General features: G+C 54.5%; 2 protein-coding genes across 3 annotated transcripts; both read left to right on the top strand.

Annotated features, from left to right (window-relative positions):
• Positions 1-11,443: 11,443 nt before the first annotated feature.
• On the top strand, positions 11,444-25,662 carry LOC119106053 (cytosolic carboxypeptidase 1-like). The gene is made up of 15 exons (XM_037229650.1): positions 11,444-11,486; positions 14,234-14,449; positions 14,981-15,036; positions 15,433-15,500; positions 15,941-16,063; positions 17,075-17,177; positions 18,894-19,050; positions 20,526-20,632; positions 21,060-21,167; positions 22,477-22,515; positions 22,969-23,144; positions 23,379-23,466; positions 23,791-23,967; positions 24,428-24,603; positions 25,539-25,662. Exons 1-15 carry the CDS (start codon positions 11,444-11,446, stop codon positions 25,660-25,662), a joined length of 1,761 nt encoding a protein of 586 aa, XP_037085545.1.
• LOC119106485 (cytosolic carboxypeptidase 4) lies at positions 15,377-25,690 on the top strand. Of its 2 annotated transcripts, none has more exons than XM_037230139.1 (14): positions 15,377-15,500; positions 15,941-16,063; positions 17,075-17,191; positions 17,499-17,616; positions 18,894-19,050; positions 20,526-20,659; positions 21,060-21,167; positions 22,477-22,605; positions 22,969-23,144; positions 23,379-23,466; positions 23,791-23,967; positions 24,428-24,592; positions 25,142-25,260; positions 25,539-25,690. In XM_037230139.1, the coding sequence occupies exons 3-14, from the start codon at positions 17,106-17,108 to the stop codon at positions 25,660-25,662; spliced, it is 1,581 nt and encodes a 526-aa protein (XP_037086034.1). In that variant the 5' UTR covers positions 15,377-15,500; positions 15,941-16,063; positions 17,075-17,105; the 3' UTR covers positions 25,663-25,690. The 2 variants fall into 2 exon arrangements, with proteins under 2 accessions (XP_037086034.1, XP_037086035.1); XM_037230140.1 differs by having other exon boundaries at positions 15,379-15,500; positions 15,954-16,063.
• The last annotated feature ends 386 nt before the right edge of the window (positions 25,691-26,076 follow it).

The following is a 26,076-nucleotide window of genomic DNA, read 5'->3' as shown; positions in this document are numbered from 1 at the left end:
GCACTTGCCGTCCTTGCAGCAGCAGTCTTCCTTCTTGGAGGAGCACTTGCAGTCGCACCTGCAGCAGCTGCAGTCTCCGTTGTTGCAGCAGTTTCCGCGAGAGCAGCACTTGCCGTCCTTGCAGCAGCAGTCTTCCTTCTTGGAAGAGCACTTGCAGTCGGTGCATGTGCAGCGACCACCCTCCTGGCAGGAGCAGCTTCTTCCGCTAGAGCAGTCGCACCTGCAGCAGTTGCAGTCTCCGTTGTTGCAGCAGTTTCCGCGAGAGCAGCACTTGCCGTCCTTGCAGCAGCAGTCTTCCTTCTTGGAGGAGCACTTGCAGTCGCACCTGCTGCAGTTACAGTCTCCGTTGTTGCAGCAGTTTCCGCGAGAGCAGCACTTGCCGTCCTTGCAGCAGCAGTCTTCCTTCTTGGAGGAGCAATTGCAGTCGCACCTGCAGCAGTTGCAGTCTCCGTTGTTGCAGCAGTTTCCGCGAGAGCAGCACTTGCCGTCCTTGCAGCAGCAGCCTTCCTTCTTGGAGGAGCACTTGCAATCGCACCTGCTGCAGTTGCAGTCTCCGTTGTTGCAGCAGTTTCCGCGAGAGCAGCAGGTCCCCTCCTTGCAGCAGTTGTCTCCCTTGTTGTTGCAGTTGCAGTTGCGGCATTTACAACGGCCATCCCTGCAGCAGTCTCCACTGGCGCAGCAGGTCCCCTCCTTGCAGCAGTTGTCTCCCTTGTTGTTGCAGTTGCAGTTGCGGCATTTGCAACGGCCATCCCTGCAGCAGTCTCCACTGGCGCAGCAGGTTCCCTCCTTGCAGCAGTTGTCTCCCTTGTTGTTGCAGTTGCAGTTGCGGCATTTGCAACGGCCATCCCTGCAGCAGTCTCCACTGGCGCAGCAGGCTCCCTCCTTGCAGCAGTTGTCTCCCTTGTTGTTGCAGTTGCGGCAGTTGCAACGACCATCCTTGCAGCAGTCTCCACGAGGACAGCAGGTCCCCTCCCTGCAGCAGTTGCCTACCCTGCTGCCGCAGGCTTCTCCAGCCTTGCAGCATTCCTGATCTGGAACGGAAGAGGTGGATGAGTGGGGCGCTCGTCGGGTGCACGCGGGCCGCCGGCTACCCGGCTTCTGTTTGTTATAAGTTCAGGACAGTGCCATGGTACTCTCGCGAAATGTATTACTTTGCGAAGAAACGTTCCGGCGGAGGTTGTGGTTTCTGGGGTTATAAGTTTCCAGATTTAAATATGTTTCTGGAAGAGAATGGGACCGCCAAAAGGTTTTCTATTCTTGTTTGCTTGGTTTAGAACACTTTTCTTGGCAGACCTTCGTGGACAAAGGTGCTTTCATATTTGGGAACACCATAATTAGTGTTCGTTCATTATAAGGACCTGCTTTCCCATAAATGTATGCATTAAAGACAAAGCTTTGCATAATTATTGCACCTTGAGAGCGAGTGTCTGTGAAAATGCAAAAGAGAAATGTTGTATAAATCAGATGGAGGCGGAGGGACCTCATGTTGGACCTCATGAAAATAGGAGGTAACCGCGTGCAGCGAAACAACATTGCACTCGGCAAGACCTTGTGAACATGGGTGCCACTTGCAGTAAACTAAGGGAGTCCAATCACCAAATGTTCTGTGACTTTACAAAAACGCCCTCACCAAGACTGAGCTGAGATTCATATCTTTGAGCTGCCGCCGTATGGCAGGTCAACGCAAAAGGCGAGATGTAATTAAATTACGCGAAGAATGGTAGACTGATCATGTTATCAGTTCTTAAAAAGTAGCCACATAGCTCGATGCAACATTCCGCATTTTTGTACACATTCGTGTGACAAAAGCTAGTGTTCCCATAAAAGCGTCAAGCCGCCCAAGAACATCGATTTTGTTCAAGATTTTCGGCAACCCTGCTTCACTCAGCCTGCCTGGATTGGGACCAAACATCAGGCAATGCACGGATAACGTGATTGAGCAGTATGTTCGTTGTGTTGCATACCGATTTTACTCACACACAATTCACAATAGACGTAGATCCGTTATGCGTAACTTTGTTGATCATGATTCGAGGTGAAGTCGTTAAATAATGAAATCAAAAAGCGGGACGTGGTAAAGAACAAGGAGAGGTAATAATTACGGAAGCGAACGACTTACACAATAGCTGGTAAGCCACGGAATCAAACATAACGTTTTTCTAATTGCAAACGCTCAGGGCTTATAAGAAGAGCTAAGGGAGGCGAAAGATGACGAGTTAAGAACTAAATCCAAAGCAGCATAGCGCGTCTAAGGCGAGGTGGACACACTTTGTTCCAGGTGTAGAAAACAAACGAGACAAAAAAATACATCGGTCGTTGCTGCTGGTCAACTGAATTTTGACAACAAGAGAACAAATTCTGCACCAATTTTCATGTGATTTAACACCAAACTGTCGCGACAGAAGCTATGACATAAGAATATATATATATATATATATATATATATATATATGTATATATGTGTGTGTGTGTGTATCTATATATGTAAATATCATACATAACAGGAAAGTACTAACGAGAAAAGTTTCAGAAGCTCATATAACCTATGGCCTTCATCTTGCGCCGCAGCAATAAAAAGGAGTGAATTACCAGGATCAAATGACTTTCTTCCGACCCTTGCAAGTTTTTTCTGATTGGGTTAGTGAGCAGAGCACAGCAGTAGGTATTCTGCCAAATTCACATAATGAAAACATGGCTACTCGTATTGCCGAACCAGGTACGTCGTCAAACGAATTAAAATGTTGGAGACCGACGCTTTTAGTAAACGTGGACTTGAACTCATTTATTCGGCTATTACAAATGACTCGAAAACGTTATTACCGACGTACACAAGTTGTAGGCCCCCAAACCTGGCTCAGCCAACTACACCTGGCGCGGCACCATCCTGCCCAGCCGTCAGTCTCGGCTAACTACACCTGGCGCGGCACCATCCTGCCCAGCCGTCAGTCTCGGCTAACTACACCTGGCGCGGCACCATCCTGCCCAGCCGTCAGTGTTTAAAAGCGGCACGGGGTGCCCGCTGTCTGTCATGCATCACAGCTTATGTCAGACTAAGATTCAGATATGTATAGCGTGATATAGCAAATACGGTGCTACAATTGATGCTCGAGCAAAATGTCAGCTGGTTGCAGCCGCGGCAGTTGCAGGCCTACAAATAGCCATAGGTGAGGAGGTCCGTTACTCCGTTATTTCCTGACGTAACGTGGCTGTCTGTTGACGTAACGGACTCGTTACTTTTCGGAAATTACCTGTGCCTGAAGTCACCTTAAAAATATCGGAACGCATTTTCATCTTAAGACATCTCTTCAAATTAGCTCAACCAGCATACACCACTTGTCTCTTATTTTATGAGATGTCAAAATATTACCTAATACTGTATAAAAGAAAGACTGAAAAAGGTGCAAGTAATGACAAACCAACCAAACATGGAGCAATAAAGTGGTTCATGTTGCTCACCGTGGAAAAAAGGTGATGTTTTTATTAGACCGAATTATTCAGATTTAAAAATGGGTTAACAATGTCATGTACGTGTATATCAATCCCTACATGGCTCGTATTCCGCAGAACTTGGCGCTGAAGTCTATAACAAGTGCATTTATTTGAAGCCATCGCTCATAGTCCATCTCGCACCGACAACGCGACCTGCATCGTAATTAGACCGCTCAGCGAGACGGCCAACATTAGCGAAGAAAATCTCCAAAATAAATGTTGCCTGTTCGGTATACGCTAATGCGCCGATTTCCAAGCGAACGCTAGCGGTACGCCGAGAACACCGCGGAATGATTAAGGGGCGCGAAGAATGGTGAACGATGCAGGCAGCCGTTTACGCACATGGTGTGCCGATGCTTACCTTGAGTGCACCCGGGTCGAGACATGTCGGTTGGCTGTACGGTGGTGGTGACTTCCTCGTCAGCTGCGACCGCCACGGATAGTATGCCAGAGGTCCGGGGCAGGCCTGCCTATATACTCATGTCCTTAGATAGCGTGCCGGGCGCAGCGGCGCGTCCAGCTTATCGCTGTTTGTGCCGGGTGCCACCGCGCCGGCCGTGTGCCGAGTGCAAAACGGCGCCCGGCGTCCGGCAAGCGCCGGCCGTGTGTCGGGTGCAAAACTTTGCCGGTCGTCCGGCAAGCAGGGAGCTAGAATTGCTTTTGAACTAGCGTGGGAGTGAAAAATTCCATCGCAAAAAGACCGTGCAGGAGTGAAAAAATTAATTCACAAAAGATGGAACTTATGAGTTCGTGACTGAGGCTTCAGCAAACAAAGACGTCTATTTCAAGTTGACATGGACGTAATATCATAAACCTGACAGAACTTTTTGGTTTTTAGCATCTTAAGCCGTCAAAGTGAAACAGAACACATAAAAGCAGAGTAATTTCATGACAGTGTAATTAATATAAACAATTATTAACACCAATAATTTGATGCCGGACTTTGCACTTCCCTTCCACAGCGCTTTAACACGAAACAAAGCAAAGGAATTCAAATAGCAGGAAATTCAACAAGCATAAAACACTCAAAGAAAAAAAATTGGACTCGTACACATCAGCCCATCACCAAGTCAAACACAATAGGCATACCTCTGGCTTTTATTAACATGGGGTCAGGGAAAACAAACATTTTGTCACTGTTTCTTACAAAATACCAATGCTTATTTCCATGAAAGTAGCCTATGCCTAACCTACAGAGGCCTTACATCATCTCATCCTGTATAACCTGTTTGTATCACAGCAGCAGTTGTGAGTTACTGATTCTTGCACATTCCTATTGCCACTTGCCATGGACTCCATCAACTTAACCCAACTTAGAGTAGCCCTTGTGATGAACAACATCTCAACTCGCCTATCTGTTGACAGCAGAACTTTGATAAAAACAGGATACCTAAGGCTAGTTTTTGGCTGGTTTCAGCTTGCATTTTTATTCAGTTAATTTGTGTATGCTTGTTGACATCAGACAAAGTTAAGAACACACAAATAAAAACACTTTAAATCACTTCGAACAACTTATTTTGATTGTTATGGTTAACCTATGTCAAGGGCAATGATGGGTATGCTCCACAAAACAATCTGTCTTCTCCAAAAGTAACATAACTTTTAGATGACCATGCCAGTATTGCTGCTTGCCTTTTCACCTGCAGCAAATGCATCCATTTGGGCTTTTTTATTCATATTTAATGACAAAGTTTGAGATGTTGGCTTTACATTTCCAATGGGATGGTCTGACTATTTATTACATCCTAGTATTTAACTCATATTATAATTGCTATGCAGCTTAGAGTATCCCTGTGTTAAAAACATAGTGCATATATACAGTAGTCATTTGCTGGTCAGCAAAATATGACAACTATAGAAAGCATCTGGTTAAAGCAGCCATGAGCGACCACTTCAATAAATTTGGGGCAAATAACCAATAATGTGGAACAAAATAAGCCCATCGCATGCCTTGTGGCATCATAATTTGTCTTATGACAAAACTCGATTGATTAAAACAGAAAATGGCTGACTCTGGCTACCAATCATGTGTTGAAAGCAGGCAAGGTAAGCAATTATTTGGTTCACAGGAGGCTTATTGGCGTCTTCCTGCCCCTCCTCCCCCCCCTCCCTCAAGACAAAAAGTCAGTACCTCTTGCATGGTCTGTTGGCAGACAGAGTCATCCCACTCACCCCCAAGTATAAATATCAATCGTGCCCACCAACCTACGAGATTAAAATGCGAAACAAGTAACAGGTGTGTATGATGAACATCTCCAGAAGGCAGAAATTCGCCACCCAACACTTCTGTATTAGCTGCGTCAGGTCTGTCCCAAAGCTCTGTATGGCGCATTACGATGGCCTTGTCAGGTAGCCTGGTGAGTTAGACACTGGAAAGGCTTAAATTTTTCATTATTGAGCGCCGCCATGAACCAAGAAACCGGTTAAACGGGGGTTTGACAAGGCAGAAATGGCGGTAAAAATAAGTTTCGTGTTTCAAATTGTCTTCTTCGTTGCCTGTGAATTGTTCACGCTTGGGTGCACATCAAGCATGTTTGGGCGGCTGGCAAATTAATCTAATTTATGTATGAAATACGTACAAGTTTGCAGTTGGAGCATCGTGCAGAGAAATTGGTCAACATTTTAGGCAACAGATGGTACCTCTTAAGGCAATCCAAAAGAAGGGAAGAATAAAGTGGTATCACACTCGTATGATACCAAGAAAAATAGAAGTAGTTAAATCAATATAAAGACTGATACTTTTCTGGCAAAATTTTGTAATCAGCTGGTTCGACTTAAAATCTGTTAAAATAGGTGGTCAAATAGTGATATTCAACTTGTAAATTTAATTTGGAAGATATTTCTTAAATCCTTCACTCCTGCATTTCGGGAGTGGTGGCAATTTAGCGGTTAAGTTTCCTCGGGGGAAAAGAAATACGTGGAGTAAAATTCTCTACCAGGCCTTGCTGGTGTTTGCACCAGGCTCTGCTTTCGTGGTGCGGTGGTGAGACGAAACAATAGGGGATGCGTGAAAACCTTGCATTTCGCACGCAGCTGCCGATTGTAATGCATTTTGTAAACAAACCAAACTTACTGCGTGCAAGCGGCTGGAGTCACTGGAGTTTTTGGGCTTGGAGGTACCTGGCGCCCTTGCTCTGTGCATACATAGACATGATTCAGATGTATGTGAGGCAGGACATAGCCATTTGTCCAGGTTCTGTGGAGCCTCGTTTATGCTTGGTGGTTTCAAGTGAGCCCGGTTTTGGATGACATCCGAAAACCTCAGAAAGGGAAATAAGGGTTTGGCATGTGCAATTAGACAATGTCAGGCGGGAGTGAAAAATTCACATAAAATATGGGGAAAAGGAGTGAAAAAATCCTCCTCATAAAGTGTTGCGTTGCACCCAAATTCGGCAATTCTAGGACACTGCCAGCAAGCGTCGGCCGTGTGTCGGGTGCAAAACTGCGCCCGGCTTCCAGTCAGCGCCGGCCGTGTGTCGGGTGCAAAACTGCGCCCGGCGTCCGGCAAGCGCCGGCCGTGTGTCGGGTGCAAAACTGCTCCCAGCGTTCGGTCAGCGCCAGAAAGCGATGTTTTCCTTAAATTAATGGTAGAGCCATACTGCACCTTAGACCGGCCGAGAGCTGGAGGGATCTGCTCGGTGTGTCCACATGTTCCAGCTATTGATTCATTAAATACGAACCTGCAGCAGCCTGTCGGAAAATCCCGCCACCAAACCCAGACGCTGCGTCAGTGCGGACGGCACTGACGCTGCGCCGCCCGCCGCTACCGCGCAAGAGAGCTCCGGCATCGTTGGTATGTGCCGTGTGCAAAATGTGGGAGATCCGCGACCGCGGCCGGAATTGCGACCGCTTTGGGCTCGTGAGTTGTGCCGGGTGCAAAACTACGCTCGCCGCCCGCCGCGTGTGCCGGGCGCAAAGTCGAGAACCCTCTCGGCCGCGATAATACGTCGGTGTAACACCGCGGTGTCGTGTGCACTCGTGCGGCCGGGCGCCGTGCGGACTTCGCCGCGTGTCGTGGGCAAGGCGGGAACGCTGGAGAAGGAAGCCACGCCTGATCCTGCTTATGTCGCGCGGTTGGGGTTGGCTGGCTTTGACCGCCCGCCGCGACTCTGACCAGGGATGGGCGGCGAGTCTGGAGGGAGCGGCCTTCTGGAAAGCGTACCGTGGTCGAATCAGGCTAATTTGACGCCTTTTTGATGCTGCATTCGACGTGCTTGGTGACCCGGCATGACAAATCTGTCGATAGTCTGTCGGTCACGGTTGTATGCGTTTTGAAATTTGTTTGGATGGCCTTGTGGGGTCGGCACCCGTAATTGAAAGCTTCTCAGCCCGTCTGGCAGCTTCTGCCCAATGCCTTAAACCATACACGCTAGCCACGGCATTGGCAGACTGCGCCGTGTATGTGTGTAACCAAAGTCGGATTCGCATATTTCCACGGGTGTCGATTTGTATTCTCTTGTGAGGGTTCTGCCCCCCCCCCCCCCCCCATGTTGAGTTCCCCTAATTTCGGCTTGTCCCCTCCCCCCAACGCTTTTGGCTGGAATGCTACAAAAAAACGTGGGTAAAGAATGGCCATAACACAAAGACTATCTTCTTTGATCTTTCTGCGTAGTGGCGTCCCGTACCAGTCTCACAACAAAAAGTCGTGACTGCCCTCACCACAAGATAAAAATCGTGACAGCTGAACGGATAAACGATACAAGAAACTTCACATACCTGGCGCTATAAGGCACGCAATTGTTTGTGAGGTTCAAGCGAAAGGCTCTGGAATAACCCAAGTGCTTCATGGCTAACCCCGTCCCCGTCCTCCACAGCCAAAATGCGTGCCGCCTCCCATGACCGCCATAGAAGAGCGCCATCGGCGTTCTAAGGTGGCCATAAGGTGGCGCCTTCACGTGCCGATCAGAAGAGACGCGTGCGCCTAGCGCCTGTTCCCTGGATCCAACCCTGTATGGCTTCTACACGGCTTAGATTAAAGTCCTTCATAAATTATACAAATAATGAAAACATATATTGCGTTTAATCAAAATAAAGTGGGCTAAATTCGGTGAGAAAAATGGAGAGGGTAGGTTGTCGGGCCTTGGGTTCGGCTCCCCCCCCCAGTAATTCACAAAAATTGACACCCCCGCATGTTTCCGTCAGTTTCCACGACGTAAGACTAATGTCTGAGGTTGAGTGGACTGTGTCCGATATGCACGTCTGAAATGTGAGCCTCGCAACCATTACCGTTGTATCTGTGCCTTGGCAAACAGGAGTGTTTGTGACGCTGGGCTTGTGGCGCAGATCGGCGGAGTCCGTGGTGCCGGGAGCTAGAATCGCTGTTGAACTAGGCTGGGAGTGAAAAATGTCATCGCAAAAAGACCGTGGAGTGAAAAAATCAATTAATAAAAGATGGAGCTTATGAGCTCGTGACTGACGCTTCAGCAAACAAAGACATCTACGTCAAGTTGGCATGGATGTAATATCAGGAACCTGACAAAACTATTTCGTTTTTTAGGCCATTAAAATGAAACAATACATTAGCACGCGCTCGGGTGGGGGTGGGGGGCAATTTGACCCCCCCCCCCCCCGAGGGCCTTTCCCGAATGGTTTCTGAACGGCGCGGCGTAGTTGCGCCAAATGTTGCATAGCTGTAGAAAATTGCATAGCGGATCGTTTGACATACAAATTTGAGATGTACCTTGTAAGGTCGCTTACCTATGACAGGTCAAAGTCAGCCCATGGTTTCAGCGAAGGCAATTTCTAGGGAATCGTTCAATCTGATACAACAACGGGGTGTTTGACAAAGACATACATCTCTGAGATGCTTTCTTAGACACCACAACTATTGAATGAGCAAATTACGTTGACCTAGGGTCAGGTATGGTGGTCAGACCAAGGTAAAAGCCAACCTGATTTATTAGTGTAAGGCTTACTGTATGGAATAGTTTCTGGTGCTCATTTCGAATTTATTGACAGCAGGAACCGTATCATACATCTTCAGTTGACTTCTTTGAGGTCAGAACAGGCCATTGACCTAAGATGACCCGGGTCGAACGTTTTGTTTTAGGAACACACTGCCTAGCGCAATCTTTGTCGCTTATCCAAGTGCAAAACGCAGAGCAGTCTTGTATCATTTTGGTCACCATGACCTTCAAAGGGTCAAACAAGGTCAGTGACCTCAAATGGGCTCGTGAACTTTTGCTTAGAGACAGTTGCCTAGGTTCGGGGGGCGATTTGGAGACCAACCTGGAATTTGACCTTGTTTGACCTTATTTGACCCGAAGGTTATGACCCAGGAAGCTGAAACCTTAATCTAAGCGAGTTCACGTATAGGTCAAGACACCCTGTAAATTTGGTGTATCTAGCTTTGTCAGTTCCCGAGATCTCAGAGGGGGGGGTGGTCAAATTGACCCGACCCGAGCGAAGGATATCTAGCCGGCCAGCCAGGCGCGTGTTAAAACACGGTAATTTCATGACAATATTATGAGCATAACAAATGATTAACACCAATAATTTGATGCTGCACTTTTCAATTCCCTTCCACGGCACTTTCAAAACAAAACAAAGCAAAGGAATTAAATAGCAAAATAACAACAAAATGTAACAAGCATAAGACACTCAAACAAAAAAACCTTGGAATCCTACACATCAGCCAAACACAATAGACATACTTCTGGCTTCTGTTAAGATGGGGTCAGGGAAAACAAACATTTTGTCACTGTTTCTTCCAAAATACCAGTGCTTATTTTCATGAAAGTAGCCTACGCCTAACCTAAAGAGGTCTTACATCATCTCATCCTGTATTACCTGTTTGTATCACAGCAGCAGTTGTGAGCTACTGATTCTTCCACAATTCCTATTGCCATTTGCCATGCACTTCTTCTGCGAATTGTCTCTCCTGCGAGTTGAAGTCTCATCCATTCCCTGCGAATTGTTCACGCTTGGGTGCATATCAAACATGTTTGGGCGGCTGGCGAATTAATCAAATTTATGTATGAAATACGTACAAGTTTGCAGTTGGAGCATCTTGCAGAGAAATTGGTCAAAATTTTAGGTGACAGATGGTACCTCTGAAGATAATCGAAAAGGAAGAAAGAATAAAGTAGTATCACACTGGTTTGATGCCAAGAAAAACAAAAGTAGCTGAATAAATGTAAAGACCGGTAGTTTTCTCGCAAAATTCTGTAATCAGCTGATTTCACTTGAAATCTGTTAATGTAAGTGCTCAAATGGTGATATTCATCTTGTAAGTTTAAATTACAAGGCATTTCTTGAACTTTTCACTCATGCATTTCGGGAGGGATGCAATTTGGTGGTCAAGTTTCCCCGGGAAAAAAGAAATACGTAGAATAAAATTATGTACCAGGCCTTGCTGGTGTTTGCACCAGGCTCTGCTTTCGTGGCGTGGTGGTGAGACCAAAAAAATAGGGGATGCGTGAAAACCTTGCGTTTGGCACACAGCTGCAGATTTTGATGCATTTTGTAAACAAACCAAACTGAATGCGTGCAAGCGGCTGGGGTTGCTGGGGTTCTTGGGCTTGGAGGTACCTGGCGCCCTTGCTCTGTGCATACATAGACATGATTCAGATGTAGGTGCGTTAGGACATAGCCATAGGTGTCCAGGTTCTGCGGAGCCTCGTTTATGCTCGGTGCTTTCAAGTGAGATCGGTTTTGGATGACATCTGAACGCCTCAGAAACGGAAATAGGGGTTTGGCATGTGCGATTAGAAAGCGTCAGGCGGGAGTGAAAAATTCACATAAAATATGGGGAAAAGGAGTGAAAAATTCCTCCCATAGGGTGTTGCTTTACACCCAAAGTCGGCAAGTCTAGGACACTGCCCTGGTGTCGGTATAAAGCCCGCTTATTGATGGTATAGTGCGGCTGCTGCCATGTGCTTGCCACGGACATGGCAAAGACGACGCTGGTTTCTTCCGCCGTGCCTACCGGCCCGTTCAGCTCCGGCTGGTGGGCATGGCACACGCCGCTGCTCTGATCACGCTGCAGGTGCACGGAGGTACCGCGTACGGCGCGCTCCTCGGCACGGGCATCCCCACGCGCGTAATTTTATGCATATCTGATGCGGCTATGCGACTTGACAGTGATTGGTGAGATTAAGTGTGAGATTTCTGAGGATGCGGTGCGAGCTTGGCATCGTGGTGGACTATCACGGAAAGCCTGCGTGTGCAGTAGCGGCTCGTGATTATCACGGAAAGACCTGCAGCAGCGGCTCGTGATTATCACGGAAAGCCTGCGTGCAGCAGCGGCTCACCACACCAGCGACAGCAACATTCAGGACGTCATTGCGTGCCGTCAAACACGACCGCCAGACGCCGAACGGAAAATTACTCCGGCGTGCTGTGAGGGTGCACCCGATCTGCACGCTCCTAGAGAAGCCCCATCGGCCCACTCCGGCGGCGCGGATTAAGGAGTGTGTCAACAGTCTGTGGCGTCTGCCACGAGCAGCCGTGACGGGCGCAACTGATAGTCGTGCCGTGTGGTGTCGTGTGCAGCCGGTCGCGCCGCAAACATCGATAGTCAGTGGAACAGGGGTCGGGTCCAGTGCGAGAACCCGGCGGGGAGAGGAGAGAGGGGGGACGGGGGAGAGGCGCCGGCGGACGGGAGGTGCGGGTGGACGGACAGGCAGAGCGGCGGGAAGTGATGGCGTCGCGCTTCGGAATTTCGGGCTTCGCCCCGACCCTGTTCCGTGCCTGTCGGTCTCGGTCTGGGACAGGGGTGAGCAGGCCACGGTGGATATGCAGGAAGTGTGGCAGTGCGTACTGTTTGTCAGCATGTAGGCACAGAAATGTTATCATTTTGGTCCGGACGGTACAAGTATCATCCAGGTCATCCAAGGAGCGCGCGTGAGTTAGGTGTCTCGCGGTGTTGTTGGGTTCTTAAAGGTTTTAGCTCCCCCACATCTGTGCCACCGAAGTTGCATTATCAGATTACACTGGGACAAACTTCAGCGACACAGGTTATGAAAACATTCCGTACTTATTCATGGTTTGGGCCGTTGAAGGATAACGCAGATATTTAGTTGGATGGGACAGTTATAATTGTAACGGTGAAGCCTGATTTTGCACTGATTGACAATCGTCGTCACGTATCATGTCTGAGGATCATATTGCAGGTAATGAGGTGGGACCATCTTTTGCCGACGGTATTGATCTGATGCATTCGGTTTGTCCGTCGTTGGAACGAAATTACGCGCTGGTTTCTTGTGAAACATGAGCGTACTGGGTCATGTGCTTCCAGACTGGTGGGCTCGAGTCTCCCCAACGGCGCTCGCACTTTTCAAACCTTTGGGAGAGTTCTGGTCGTAAGCAGCCATAGGATAGTTTTGGCGGCACTTTATGTATATATATATATATATATATATATATATACATATATATATATATACATATATATATATATATATATATATATATATATATATATATATATGAAGTGATATCGCACCACTATCCGTTTACAGCTATCAGCTGTTGACCACAACGTAGATTCGCGGAACCACGTCCATAACTGAAAACCCGTCAAAACAAGAGAGTCCAGACCTGTGCCACTTGCAACGCCCCATGGAAATTCTGCTGAAGCGGGCGACAGTAAGCCGTTTGCGTTGGTGATTCGCAAGAGTGCAGTGGAGGTCATCTGACGACTTTGCGACAATTGAACCGATCAGTAAATGCCATAAAGGGTAAGCCATGAATGCCATGAAGCAAGAAGATTATAAATTTGTTGTTTTACGTGAGTGAGTCAGCCCCTGTGTTGCGTTTAAGTGGGGGCGTATGTACGCGCATTCCCCCAAGTCCACCTCAGGGTGAAATATTTCGGTCATGGACTTTTCCCCCATTTGTTATGTTGTCTTGAAATTGCGCGTTTCCACTGCGTAATGTAGCATCCTCTGTGGCCAACCTAATGGCAAGAAGGACCTTTGAGAAGAAGAAGGCTTAAGAAGGTACGCCTAAGGGCTTAGCCCTAGAAGGGAGCTCTCACATCCCCGTCGTCACTTGCGTCCTGGGGAAAACGGACCTCTCGTTTAGCTATTTTTATTTTGTGTCTTCAAAAAGAACGGAATCCTAGCTACACACATATTTTCAATTTGGTCGTGGCCCGAGATCTCTAGTGAACAAAGGTGTGGTAACCGAGTGGACGGGCTTTCTACTACTACATGATGCGAGTCCCAGTCGCGTCACAGTCCATGGGTGCTGAGATGACCACCGAAGCCTCTGGCGCTTCGTGAAAGATAGTCCAATAACATGCACCGTGTGTCCTTTGACCCAAACGAAAAATAAAGTGAAGAAAGGATAGAACAAATGAAAAAACAAGGTGTCTATTTCCAAGACGGAACGACAGCGGAGCTGAACATAATTGTTGGTTTTCCTTTGAGGTTGAAGCTACGGCTGAACAAGATCCGTCCACCGTGCAAACGCCTCGCATACCACCTCGATAGGACCCTCGACCTTTATGTTGAGGCCCTGCGTTCGAGTCCTGGTTGCCCCAGGACCCCTGGGGCCATTGTGATCTCCGCAGTTCCTGTACGCTTCATGCAATGCAATAGTGTGCGACAACGTGCGTCACGTTGTTAACAAAATAACGTGGGCCAGATGAGCAGGGGTATGGACATTGACAGGAGGATGAGAGCTGCGATAAATGGAGCCAAGAACAGAACCGCTGGTCGTCTTTTCAAATGTAAACGTTAGGTGGGGCGGGTCCCGCGCCGCAGGGACGTCTCACCGGCCTGACGTTCCCCTCCGACAGAGCCCGGCCGGGAGGCGCTGATGGAGGCCAAGGTGTGCGAGGCCATGCAGTCGTTCCTCCGCTGCTGCCCGACGTCCGAGCGCCATGACCTGCTGTTCTGCCGCGCGGCCAACACCATCCTGCGCTGCGTGTCCAAGTGGAGCCTGCCGGTGGAGCGGCTGGAGAGCCCCATCAAGTTCACTCCGCCGTCGCTGCCCAAGCCGGAAGCCAGCGGTGGTGAGTGCCGAGGGTCGCTGCTGGATGTCTCGCGGTTGTCGCTGTGGGTGGGTGATGCCCTCACGCGTTCATCCGTATGTAGTCTGTTGTTGGGGGATGATGCGTCGTGATTTAGCCGTCTGATTTTTAACTTATGGTACATTTGTGAACAAGTGAGCGGTAATATGGCGCAGGTGCTTTAGGCGGTGCAGGTGCGGTAATATGGCGCTTTCCAGCGGCGGCCAACACTTGAAGGCGTTTTGTTTGCAGGTTCTTTTGGAGGACATTTATGCTGTGTCGAGGAACGGACAGCCTAGTAGGTTTTTAAAAAGTACGAGCTCATGTTGTGCGCTGTCTTAAAACCAAAAGCGAGCGGAAACTAGCCGAGTTTAGCTGCATGCAAAGTTTCCAGCATAACAAACAATAGCGACAGTGGCGCGGCGTCGCATGTAACGCTGCCAGTTGTGTCTCAGTGCTGGGGCGTGCCCACTGCCGTGTCGACACCGACCGCTGCGTGGCGGCGGCGCCCCTCACGCCCCCCTCCTGCGTCAGACGGCGCCGAGCGCACCGATGACGAGAGCGGTTCGGAGACCGAACCCGAGTCGGAGGCCGAGACCGAGACCGAGACCGAGACCGAGACCGAGACCGAGACGGAGGCCGAGGCCAGGCAGCAGCTGGTGGAGGCGCACGCGCCCGCGCTGCCGGTGCCGGTGCGCGCGCCGCCGGCGCAGCTGCTGCGGTGCGCGCCGCTGTTCCCGGAGCTGGCGGCGCCGGCGTCGCCGGGCCCGCCGCCGGCGGCGCCGCCGCCCTCGGCCGCCTCCGACCGGCCGCCGCTGCCGCCGCCGCAGGAGAAGGCGGCCGGCTGCCGCTGCCTGCCGCGCTGCCTGTCGCGGTTGTGCCGCCAGGGGACGCCCGTGCGGCCGGTGTCGCCGCCGCCGCCGCCGCCGCTGCTGCCGCCGGGCAAGTCTCCGCCGACGGCCGCGAAGCTGGGCCAGGCGTGGCAGGTGCTGCAGGAGTGGAGCGACCGGCGTGGCGAGGGCGACAGCCGCCGTCAGTACCGCGACATCTACAGGTGCGGGGAGGCAGGACGAACGCCACAGCGGGCCTACTCACCCGGCTCTGCTGTCCGCTCTGTCGACAGCCGGCGTTGGCTGTAAACTCAGTGGCCCAGGGTGGCGCAAGGCTGTGTGAACCCAGCGTGATCATTTTCAGGCACATGAGCCAGGAAGAGACGTATTAGGGCTGCGGTGTCCCGACGGAACTCCGATCACACGCTTTAAGTTTAGGGATATATTCGTTTATGACGTCCCCTGCATAGCGGGTGTTGTTCGCAAATATACCCTAAAGCGGCGTTTGGAAGCCGTTTTACCACATTCCCTCCTGACATCACATTGCTTGGTCTAACCGTCCTCACTCAGTGTAAACTGATCGCATGGCGAGTGGTGTGTGCAGCACCGGCGCCGGCGCCGCCAGCGGGCGGCCGGTCCGTCTGACGGCGGCGTCTGACCGCAGGCGTCTGGCGCAGAACACCCGCCACGTGGCGCCTTTCGTGAAGCTCGCCTATCCGGACCTGGTGGGCGCCGTCGGTGTCGAGGACAGGGAGTCGCTGGCCGTCTGCGACCGGCTGGTCTGTAGGTGAGGCGTAACATGAGCTGACGTGATCTGTCCTGCCTTGCCTTGCCCTGTCCTGCCCTGCCCGACCGTGCACTGTCGTGCCCTGCCCTGCCCTGCCCTGCCCTGCCCTGCCCTGCCCTGCCCTGCCCTGCCCTGCCCTCCCCCTTGCCTTGCCTTGCCTTGCCTTGCCTTGCCTTGCCTTGCCTTGCCTTGCCTTGCCTTGCCTTGCCTTGCCTTGCCTTGCCTTCGTCTTGTCGTGTCCTTTTCTGTTCTGCGTTGCCCTGCCGCGTATTGCCCTGCCACGCTCTGCTCTGCCCTGCCCTGTCCTGCCTTGACGTGATCTGACCTGACCGCGGTCAGAGCGAGCCGATGGCCTTCGGTGACGGCTGGGTCACGCCCGCACGAGATACCCACTCATCTGGGGTGATGCGCTTCAACGACGCTTGGGCCGTGCTGGCGGGCTGCGAGCTGTTGATAATGCGGCTGTCGTGGCCCTGAGAGCATCGCCGAACGACAGGCAGCCCGTCGCTGCTCCGGCGCACAGCGCGGCCGATATCTCCGGGGACTCTCGTGACGCGTGCTTGCCGCTGTTTGCTTTGTGCCAGAGTGTGTTCTTGCTGCTGTACGTGTTGTTGGTGCTGAGCTGGCAAAATAGTGGCGTGTATGGTGGGTTTGGCGGCTGCTTTGTTCTCGCCCGAGTCTTAGGCGTTATTAGTTGCGTACGATAGATGGACGTCATGTTCTCGCCTGTATCGCTCAGGCGGATTTATAATTAATAATACGCGGGATAACAGGGCAAGTGATTATTTCCGTGTATTGTGTTATGTATTGGTAGAGCCAATAGCGTAACCATGTGTAAATCTTATTGCATATATTGGATATATTACAACTGTGTCATGGGCCGCTTATTCATTCGTATGTCTAAAAACACGCAGTGCGGAATCATAAGCCTTTTGTCGCAGTCAACAGAGAACATTAGACGTGATCAGGCTGGACCGGAGTCCTCGAGTGCAGCCGAGCCTGTGTTCGCAGGAAGAAGGTGCAGGGACTGGTTGATGACGCGATGGGACAGCGGAAGGCGGACAGCAAGGTGGTCTACGACTACGACTTCCTGGTCCAGACATTTCCCAAGGCTGTCGGTGACGTCAGGTGGGTGCGAGGCCGGGGCTCTTTGAAGGCCGTTATGTCGAGGTTGGACGCTATCAGCATGAATCTCATGATCCCGAAAGACCAAGAACTGGGACTTATTTGCCGACATCGAGAGCTTTTGTGCCCCACGATAACTATGTAACGTATCTTTTTAGGTGGGACAGAAATATTCGTAGCAACGAGTGTAGGAAGAAGTGAATATTTTCAAAAGGAATTAATGGTGGCATACCGATATAAAGAGGTAGCATATGGCGCATGGTGAGTTTTACATCAGTTGTCTGTATGTCGGCTTTTGTGTTTTACATAGGTTACTGGATAATTTGGACGAGAAGAGGGTGGCTACGACTTTGATCGAGACAAACGAGAACTCCAGTCTCCGATTTGAGTCCCGCTTCGAGTCTGGAAACCTGCGGAGAGGCATTCGGGTACAAATACCTTTTAAACTCCCCTCTGATGTGTGTGTATGGTGTGGTGGGGGTGGGGGGGGGGGGGGGCTATTCATGTCTTCTGTTTAGATATGTTTCTTACTCTTTTTGTGGCCAATCCTCACGTCGCCGGCTCACGTCGATTGGGGGTCAAAGGAAACAGCGCTCTTGACTCGTGCTTCGCTGCCCAATAGCTGTGTTTATTGTCTCATGGTCCACGTTGACGACGAGGCCTGTGGTGGACGGCGTCCTTCCGTCAGTTAGCGGTCATGTGACGTCACGCAGAGCGCCCCGGTGTCGGTGGCCGGCCGTGTGTCGGGTGAGGTCGGTGTCCTGACGGTGCGCGGGGGTGTCGGGTGAGGTCTGTGTCCTGACGGTGCGCCCCTGGTGTCGGTGGTCGGCCGTGTGTCGGGTGAGGTGGGTGTCCTGACGGTGCGCCCCTGGTGTCGGTGGTCGGCCGTGTGTCGGGTGAGGTCTGTGTCCTGACGGTGCCCCCCTGGTGTCAGTGGCCGGCCGTGTGTCGGGTGAGGTCGGTGTCCTGACGGTGCGCCCCTGGTGTCGGTGGTCGGCCGTGTGTCGGGTGAGGTCGGTGTCCTGACGGTGCGCGGGGGTGTCAGGTGAGGTCGGTGTCCTGACGGTGCGCCCCTGGTGTCGGTGGTCGGCCGTGTGTCGGGTGAGGTGGGTGTCCTGACGGTGCGCCCCTGGTGTCGGTGGTCGGCCGTGTGTCGGGTGAGGTGGGTGTCCTGACGGTGCGCCCCTGGTGTCAGTGGCCGGCCGTGTGTCGGGTGAGGTCGGTGTCCTGACGGTGCGCCCCTGGTGTCGGTGGTCGGCCGTGTGTCGGGTGAGGTGGGTGTCCTGACGGTGCGCCCCTGGTGTCGGTGGTCGGCCGTGTGTCGGGTGAGGTCGGTGTCCTGACGGTGCGCCCCTGGTGTCAGTGGCCGGCCGTGTGTCGGGTGAGGTGGGTGTCCTGACGGTGCGCCCCTGGTGTCGGTGGTCGGCCGTGTGTCGGGTGAGGTGGGTGTCCTGACGGTGCGCCCCTGGTGTCAGTGGCCGGCCGTGTGTCGGGTGAGGTCGGTGTCCTGACGGTGTGCCCCTGGTGTCGGTGGTCGGCCGTGTGTCGGGTGAGGTGGGTGTCCTGACGGGTGCGCCCCTGGTGTCGGTGGTCGGCCGTGTGTCGGGTGAGGTGGGTGTCCTGACGGTGCGCCCCGGTGTTGGTGGCCGGCCGTGTGTCGGGTGTGGTGGGTGCCCTGCAGCGCTGACCGGTTCGGCGCCGGTAGACGGCCGCCCGCGAGTATGACCTGGTGATCTGCCCGGACGTGGGCTCCAGCCGGCATCAGCAGTGGTTCTACTTCGAGGTGTCCAACATGCTCGCTGGCGAGCCGTACACGTTCAACCTGATCAACAACGAGAAGCTGAGCTGTGAGTACCAGGCAGGTAGGTGAGACGTGCCGGCGGAGCCGCCCCTAGCGGCGAGGGGTGCAGGAGCGGGGGGAGCGTCACGGAGGGGAGAGAGGGAGTCAGGAGCGGGAGACGGAGTACGAAGAAGGAGAGAGGGAGTCAGAAACACGGAGAGGGAGAGAGTCAGTAGTGGGAGGGGTGTCACGGAGGGGAGAGGGAGTCAGGAGCGGGAGACGGAGTACGGAGAAGGAGAGAGGGAGTCAGAAACACGGAGAGGGAGAGAGTCAGTGGTGGGAGGGGTGTCACGGAGGGGGAGAAAGGGTGTCGGGAACAGGAGACGGACCACGGAGAGGAAGAGAGGGAGTCAGGAGCGGAGGGGGTCACAGAGATGGGGAGTCAAGAGCCGCAGGGGAGAGGGGAGACTAAAGCGGGAGGATGTCGCGAAGGGTAAGAGAGAGAGAGAGAGAGAGAGAGAGAGAGAGAGAGAGAGAGAGAGAGAGAGAGAGAGAGAGAGAGAGAGAGAGAGAGAGAGAGAGAGAGAGAGAGAGAGAGAGAGAGAGGGGGGGGGGGATCACGGAGTGCAAGAGGGATGAGTCAGGAGCGGTAGGGAGTGTCACTGAGTGAAATAGGAGTAGTCGATAGCGGGAAGATGTGTCACAGAGTGAAAGAGAGGGAGTTCGAAGTGGGAGAGTTGAGTTTCGGAGTGGGAGAGAGGGGAGCGGGAGGGGGTGTCAGGGAGTGGGATAAAGGTATTCAGGAGCGGGAGCGGGGTTACAGAGTGGTAGAGAGAGGAAGTCAGAAGCGGAAGAGTGTCAAGGAGTGGGGAGTGGCCAACAGCAGCCATATATCGAGTCACGGAGAGTGGGGAAAGTCTGGAGTGGGAGGGGAATCAAGGGAGTTGTCGGGGCCCGGTGTGTGTGTAGGGGGGGGGGAGAGATAGCGTTGAGAGTGGGAAGAGCGTTGTGGACCGGGAAAGCGGTCGGAGCGCTTTGTGTTGCTTTGAGTGGCTGTATAGATACGTGCACGTTAGATGCACGTTGTGGCAGCCCCTTGCAGGCGTGCGTGCCTTATCTCTATCGGTGTGAGTTAAACATGAGTGTATGCTTCAACCTTGTTGTCAAAATGCATTCTACTGACTCATGAACGACGCGTTAATACTTCAGAAGCATGGTCGCAGAATGCAAGTCAGTGAAGAGACTTTGTGGGCGAATGATTCCCAGCTGTCGTGTAAGCTTTGAGCTCTTACCATGGCGTCACACGCCATGGCGAGCCACGCCACACGCGCGCTCGTAGTCGGGTCCTGGCGCTCGGTAGCAGCGGAGGCAGCCGGCTGGCGGCGGCGCCCCGGCGGCGTAGTCGGGTCCTGGCGCTCGGTAGCAGCGGAGGCAGCGCCGGCTGGCGGCGGCGCCCCGGCGGCGTAGTCGGGGTCCTGGCGCTCGGTAGCAGCGGAGGCAGCCGGCTGGCGGCGGCGCCCCGGCGGCGTAGTACTCCAGCGGCGGCTGGTGTTGCAGGAATGCGGCCGGTGCTGTTCTCGGTGAAGGAGGCGGTCCGGGGCCGGCCTCACTGGGTGCGCGTCGGCACCGACGTCTTCTACTACCGCAACGCCTACCGCCGGCCGGCCCGGCACCCCAGCAAGCGGCAGCAGGTGCGGAGGTGGCCGGCGGGCCTTCTGGTGCGGCCACAGACGGGTGCATACCGGCGGCCGTAGCCTCTACCGGACCGTTGTTGTGCCGCTGGTCCAACGGAGATCTGGGTCTTGTTGGGGGGCCAGGCTGGTAGCCCGCAGCAGTCATCTCATATAACTTAGACTCTGTTGTGTTTTGTCTCCAGAGCTGGATGTAACAAGTTCTCGTCTCGTCTATCCACGCATAGCGTATGAATCAGAATATCGTGACAGGTTAGGCAGCTGAACGTCTGGTCTGTGCGGGTCGGATGTTGTTTTGTTTGCACGAGACCACGGCGCATGGGCAGCGCCGGCGTGCTGTCCGTCTTCTGAGCACGGCGGCTCGGAGACCCGTCTGACCCGCGTGTCGTCGCCTGTCCAGGGCAAGCAGCGCGTCTACTGCACGGCCTCCTTCACGGTGACGTTCCCGCACACCGGCGACGTGTGCTACCTGGCCTTCCACTACCCGTACACCTACACCAGGCTGCAGGTGGGCGCGCCGGCCCGCCGCCGGTCCTGCCGCTGCGGGGGACGCCGCGGGGGCGCCCCGCGGTCCCGGCTGGAGGGGCGGGGAGGTGCGGGGATGGGTCCGACGTCGGCTGCTGTGGCCGGTGCGAGGCGGCGCTCATTGGTCGGCCTCCTCGCTGACTGAGGTCACCAGCGCGTCGTCGCAGTGTTCGCTGTCACGTGGTGGGTACTGGGATGTGTTGTGGGCGATAAGCGAACGCGGGAAATGTACGGGTCATGAACTTGTCAAGTGCGTCACCAACGAATGGCAGGTCGAAAGTACTTGGAGATGACAAGGCAGGATATACCGCATTGGTTCTTGATCTGGCAGCTACGCTGGGTGGCTTAGACGTTTTCCAGTGCACAGACTTTGTCTGAATTTTCCTTAGGATTTGTGATGATACGTCCTTCACAGTTAAAATCACTGGATCAGGTCACATGGAGTTAGGATGTATCGGCGCACGGGATAGTTGCGGTGCAGCGATGGGTTAAGGTGGGCAATCTGAATATTGATTAGCATTAGGGTCGAATGTGCGGTCCATGCCACCAGCCAGACGAATTTTCGGCCATGTCAGTATAATTTTGTTTATACAATGCCATCGAAGGAGTGCAGTTCCTTTTCCAAACAGTAAGCGCCCAAGTTTTTACGGATGCGTGACGCTGTGGCGAAGGCCTTTGAGGGCCGCGTGAAGAGGCCAGTGTGATATAGTGCATATGACTGGGCAATGTTTTCAGAGAACGATGACGAAATAGCATGTGACGTCATATGAACATGGCATAACGTCATATGGACATTCCTTCCTTGAAAACCGTGATCATCACTACGCATACAGTGTCATTTATGGCTGGAGTCACGTGACGGGGGAATGTGCGTGATGCGGAGCTGTAGCAGTGACGTCATTGCTACAGGGAATATGTGTTAAAGGAACGAGAGAATCATGCCTCGCGAAAGAAGCCCACCAAAAAATGCGTCAGAACGTGTGCATGCAGTCATCATCAGGTTTTTCACGACGACGAAGAAGCTAGCAGCTTCTGTCCACTTCAGGCTTACATCAAGAGCAGTCAAAGTACGCACTGACAGTAGTAGATGTTACTTTCAGCCGTGTGAGTCTTCTTGAAATTACGGTTATGCTTGCGATCAACGCGTTCAAAAGGAGTGGAATACCTGGCGTTTCGGAGACATAAGACATGGCTCCGCTGGTGAGCTTGAGGGCTTGTATGTGCCGCTAGAGTACCCGAGAGCTGCGAGCGCCTGGAGGTTTGACTTGACCGGTGGTGCTCGCCGCCGGCAGACCATGCTGGAGCTGCTGGAGGGCGCGGTGGAGCCGGAGGTCTGGTGGCGAAACGAGCCGCTGGCCGCCGACCTGGACGGCAACCCGGCGCCGCTGGTCACCGTCACCGGCCAGACGCTGCAGCACAAGGTCGGCAGCCACCGCCCACCCGGCCGGCAGGCAGGCAGGCAGCTTACCTGCCGGGTCTCTACGGTGACGAGTGGCGATGGTGACGGCGCTCTGCAGTTTCGTCGTCGTGCGGACGTGATGACCTGAGACCAGTCGAGTGCTGCGTGGCAGTTGGACTTCTAACCGGCTTTCTCTCCTGACATCGTGTCAGTGGTGTGACGTCGGGTCTAATTTGGCTCGGCAGAGGGCTCAGCACGTGCGGCACTCCCAACTGCTGGGGCAGACCCACGCCCTGAGCCGGCCGCGGTTTGAGCCCCCCCTCCCCCCCCCCGCTCGACCCTCGCCACCGCCGGTCTGAAGGTGTTCCCCCACCCGCCGCCGCAGAAGGAGGTGGTGTTCCTGACGGCGCGGATCCACCCGGGGGAGAGCGGCGCCTCCTGGGCCATGGAGGGCACGCTGCGCTTCCTGCTCAGCGCCGCCCCGGAGGCCGAGGCGCTCCGCGACCGCTTCATCTTCAAGCTGGTGCCCATGCTGAACGTCGCCGGCGTCGTCAACGGCTGGTGAGGCGACCGGAGCGGAGCCGGAACGGGCCGTCACGCCGGAGGGGCTGGAAAGTGGAGCCAGTTGTGGTTATCATTCGTGAAAATTAATGATGTCAGGGTGCGCCGTCGTAAAGTATGACTTTCAGTGATGTGAAGTGCAGAGTTGGAATGCCGAAATGTCTGTGGAGGGCTTTTGGACGAGCTCGCCGACCTGACCCTGACCTGACCCGGCCGCTGTGACGTCACCGCCAGTCACCGGTGCGGCCTGACGGACGAGGACCTGAACCGGCGCTGGAAAACGCCCGACCCGCTGCTGCACCCCGTCATCTACCGCGCCAAGGTCAGCCGAGCCCGCCGGTCGGTCGACGGGCAGACCCTCCCCTCCCCTCCCCTCCCCTCCCCTCCCCTCCCTCCCCTCCCCTCCCTCCCCTTCCCTCCCCCTACCCTCCCCTTCCCTCCCCTCCCCTTCCCCTCCTTTCCCCCCTCCCCCGGGCCGTCCACCCTGTGGTGACGCTGGTGGGTGTAGCACTTCCATGTGTCGGTAGATGATCCAACAGGCTGACGTCTGCGTGCTCCCAGTGATGGACGGTCGGCTGCTGGCCGGCTCCGCTGCTGCCGTTGCGTGCGACATGCAGCGAACCATGAGCGCCGTGTGCTGCGGCAGACCCTGATGGAGTACTCGACGTTCGTGCTGAAGCGCGTGCCGTACCTCTTCTGCGACTACCACGGTCACTCGTGTCGCAAGAACATCTTCCTGTACGGCTGCAGCAACCGGCGCTCCTGGCTGCCGGCCGACAGGCAGAGGCCCGACAACGACGCGCTGGTCAGCTGCCTGCCGCAGGTGAGCCTCGGCTCCGGCCGGCGTCCGGCCGAGGGTGGGGACGCCGCCCAGCAGCCGGCGGAGTACGGCGCTGGTGGTGCCGTCCAGCCGTCGGGGACGGGACGACGTGGCAAACTTGGGTAGGCGTGATTGGGATGGCCTTTACGCTCTACGCTGTCTCAGGCGTCGTATCCGGGCCGCATGAAGGAACGTGCTCTACCTGTGCGAAAGCGGCGTCCGGTACGTCGGAGTGTTAGGTGTTGTACCCTGCCTATCTCGAGATATGTATCAAGTTAATTTTCGTGCACTGCCTCCTGTAGCTTTTTCCGTGGCAGGTGGTAAAACGGGGCCCGTCCCTCTGGCGGGACTTAAACTGCCGCTGTACCACACGCTGTGCAGTGACCTCGGCCCTCTGCCAGACACTGTACCATGACCCCGGCAGTTTGCCAGTCACTGTACCGTGACTCCGGCTCTCTGCCAGGCGCTGTACCGGGTGGCGCCCGCCTTCAGTCTACGGTGCTGCCATCTGACGGTGGAGCGGTCGCGCGAGACCACGGCTCGCGTGGTGGTCTGGCGCGAGCTGGGCGTGCAGCGCAGCTACACCATGGAGAGCAGCTACTGCGGCTGCGACCAGGGGCCGTACCAGGTGACGGACCGGTCGGCGGCGACCGTGGCGCCCGCATGCTCTCCTGTCGGCCCTGACCCGGCAGGGCCCGGCCCGACCGGCCGCACCGACGGGGAAAGTGTGGAAGGTGTTTGACCGACGTGATTGAATTCTGTTGTCGTCGGCAGTGCTGGGTGTCTGGAGTTGTCATCACTTGTCCCTAGTTCCCGTGATTTTGTGTACGGCAGTGAACATGTGCGTGCATCCTCCATGAGCGACGCACCGTTTGTTTTCCCCACGTGCCACCACTCGGTCGTTAACGTTCGCGCCTCGCTGCACAACCAGTCCAGCGCTGCTCAGGCCGCTGGGTGTCGCCACTGTCCACATTGTGTTCTGGACATGACCACCTGCACCAGTGTCACCCTTCATCTCCTGCAGTCGTCACCAGGTGTCAGTAGCGCTGTGTGACGGCGACGGGTCAGTGTCGCCCCCGCCGTCCTCCCCAGCAGTCGTCACCAGGTGTCAGTAGCGCCCCGTCCTCGTGTCCGCGTGCTGTCCGCGCTGGTCTGACTGCGGCGCCGGACGCGACAGGGGTGCCACCTGTCGACGCAGCAGCTGCAGGAGACGGGCGCTCGGCTGGCGGTGGCGCTGCACCTGGTGTCGGTGCCGGGCGACCTGGCCGCCCTGGAGCGGGCCAGGAGCACCTACTGGTCCGTACCGGTCCGGCGCGGCGCGCTGCCGCTGCCGGCGTGTCGCGTTGCACGCACTTGGCGTCTGGTGATAACGGATAGACTCAGTCGTTGCTCGGGTCAGTGCGTGAGGCATCTATTGCAGTTTGATGGTCTGCACTGCTGCGCCTAAAGAGAAGTTGTTTGCGTGTTGTTATCAGTTTTGGTTGCGATCGTGTGTACACCGCGTTGCCGCGCATCGCTGTGGAGTCACGCCTCCTGTCCGGTGGGACACGTTCACTGCCACGCTGGTGTTCCAGGTGGAGGCCGCAGGAGGATTTCGAAAGGGAATTTGCCATGAGTTCTGCCACCAACTCCGACGTCACCGAGTCGGATGACGACACCGACGACGTCACCTCGAGCACGGTGACGTCACTGACCTGATCCGCCCCTGGGCCGGGGCCCGCCCAGTCCGCCGGGCCCGCCCAGTCCGCCGGGCCCGCCGAGTCCGGAGAGCGGACGCCGAGCGCGCCCCGAGGCGGGACGGCGCCGCCCGCCCCGTCGGCTCGCGGCCGGTCCGCCGACGCAGGGTCACGGCTGGTGCCGGGCGCGCCACCCCGGGGACGACACGCTGCCATTCCACGCCATCTGTAATACCGTCGGACTTGGTGTGCCCTAGAGTGGTGATAACTGAACCGTTGTTTCGTCTTGATCACGCAGTTAGCGGAGCGGTGTCAAGCGTCTAGAGGTTCGACGTGACCGGTGGCGGTAGTTGCCAAATACGGGCGCTTGGGGGTGTACGTAACACTGCCTACGTTGTTTGGCTGTTTTCATATCTGCTGGCCCTCGTTAACAGCT

Source organism: Pollicipes pollicipes, unplaced genomic scaffold (assembly GCF_011947565.3).
Source record: "Pollicipes pollicipes isolate AB1234 unplaced genomic scaffold, Ppol_2.1 Scaffold_6138;HRSCAF=7277_pilon_pilon_pilon, whole genome shotgun sequence".
Lineage (NCBI taxonomy): Eukaryota > Metazoa > Arthropoda > Thecostraca > Pollicipedomorpha > Pollicipedidae > Pollicipes > Pollicipes pollicipes.
The sequence above is the reverse complement of the archived record's forward strand: the minus strand, read 5'-3'. Positions and strand labels throughout refer to the sequence as shown.

What these genes read in the sequence shown, in the direction of transcription:
- LOC119106053 (XM_037229650.1), top strand. Translation starts at nt 11,444, where the DNA reads ATGGCACACGCCGCTGCTCTGATCACGCTGCAGGTGCACGGAG. An exon ending in GCAACGCCTACCGCCGGCCG is followed by an intron (nt 20,633 to 21,059) that starts GCCCGGCACCCC and finishes TCGCCTGTCCAG; the next exon opens with GGCAAGCAGCGCGTCTACTG. An exon ending in TGGTCAGCTGCCTGCCGCAG is followed by an intron (nt 23,968 to 24,427) that starts GTGAGCCTCGGC and finishes GCTCTCTGCCAG; the next exon opens with GCGCTGTACCGGGTGGCGCC.
- LOC119106485 (XM_037230139.1), top strand. Translation starts at nt 17,106, where the DNA reads ATGGGACAGCGGAAGGCGGACAGCAAGGTGGTCTACGACTACGACTTC. An exon ending in CCGTCATCTACCGCGCCAAG is followed by an intron (nt 23,467 to 23,790) that starts GTCAGCCGAGCC and finishes GTGCTGCGGCAG; the next exon opens with ACCCTGATGGAGTACTCGAC. An exon ending in GCGACCAGGGGCCGTACCAG is followed by an intron (nt 24,593 to 25,141) that starts GTGACGGACCGG and finishes CGGACGCGACAG; the next exon opens with GGGTGCCACCTGTCGACGCA.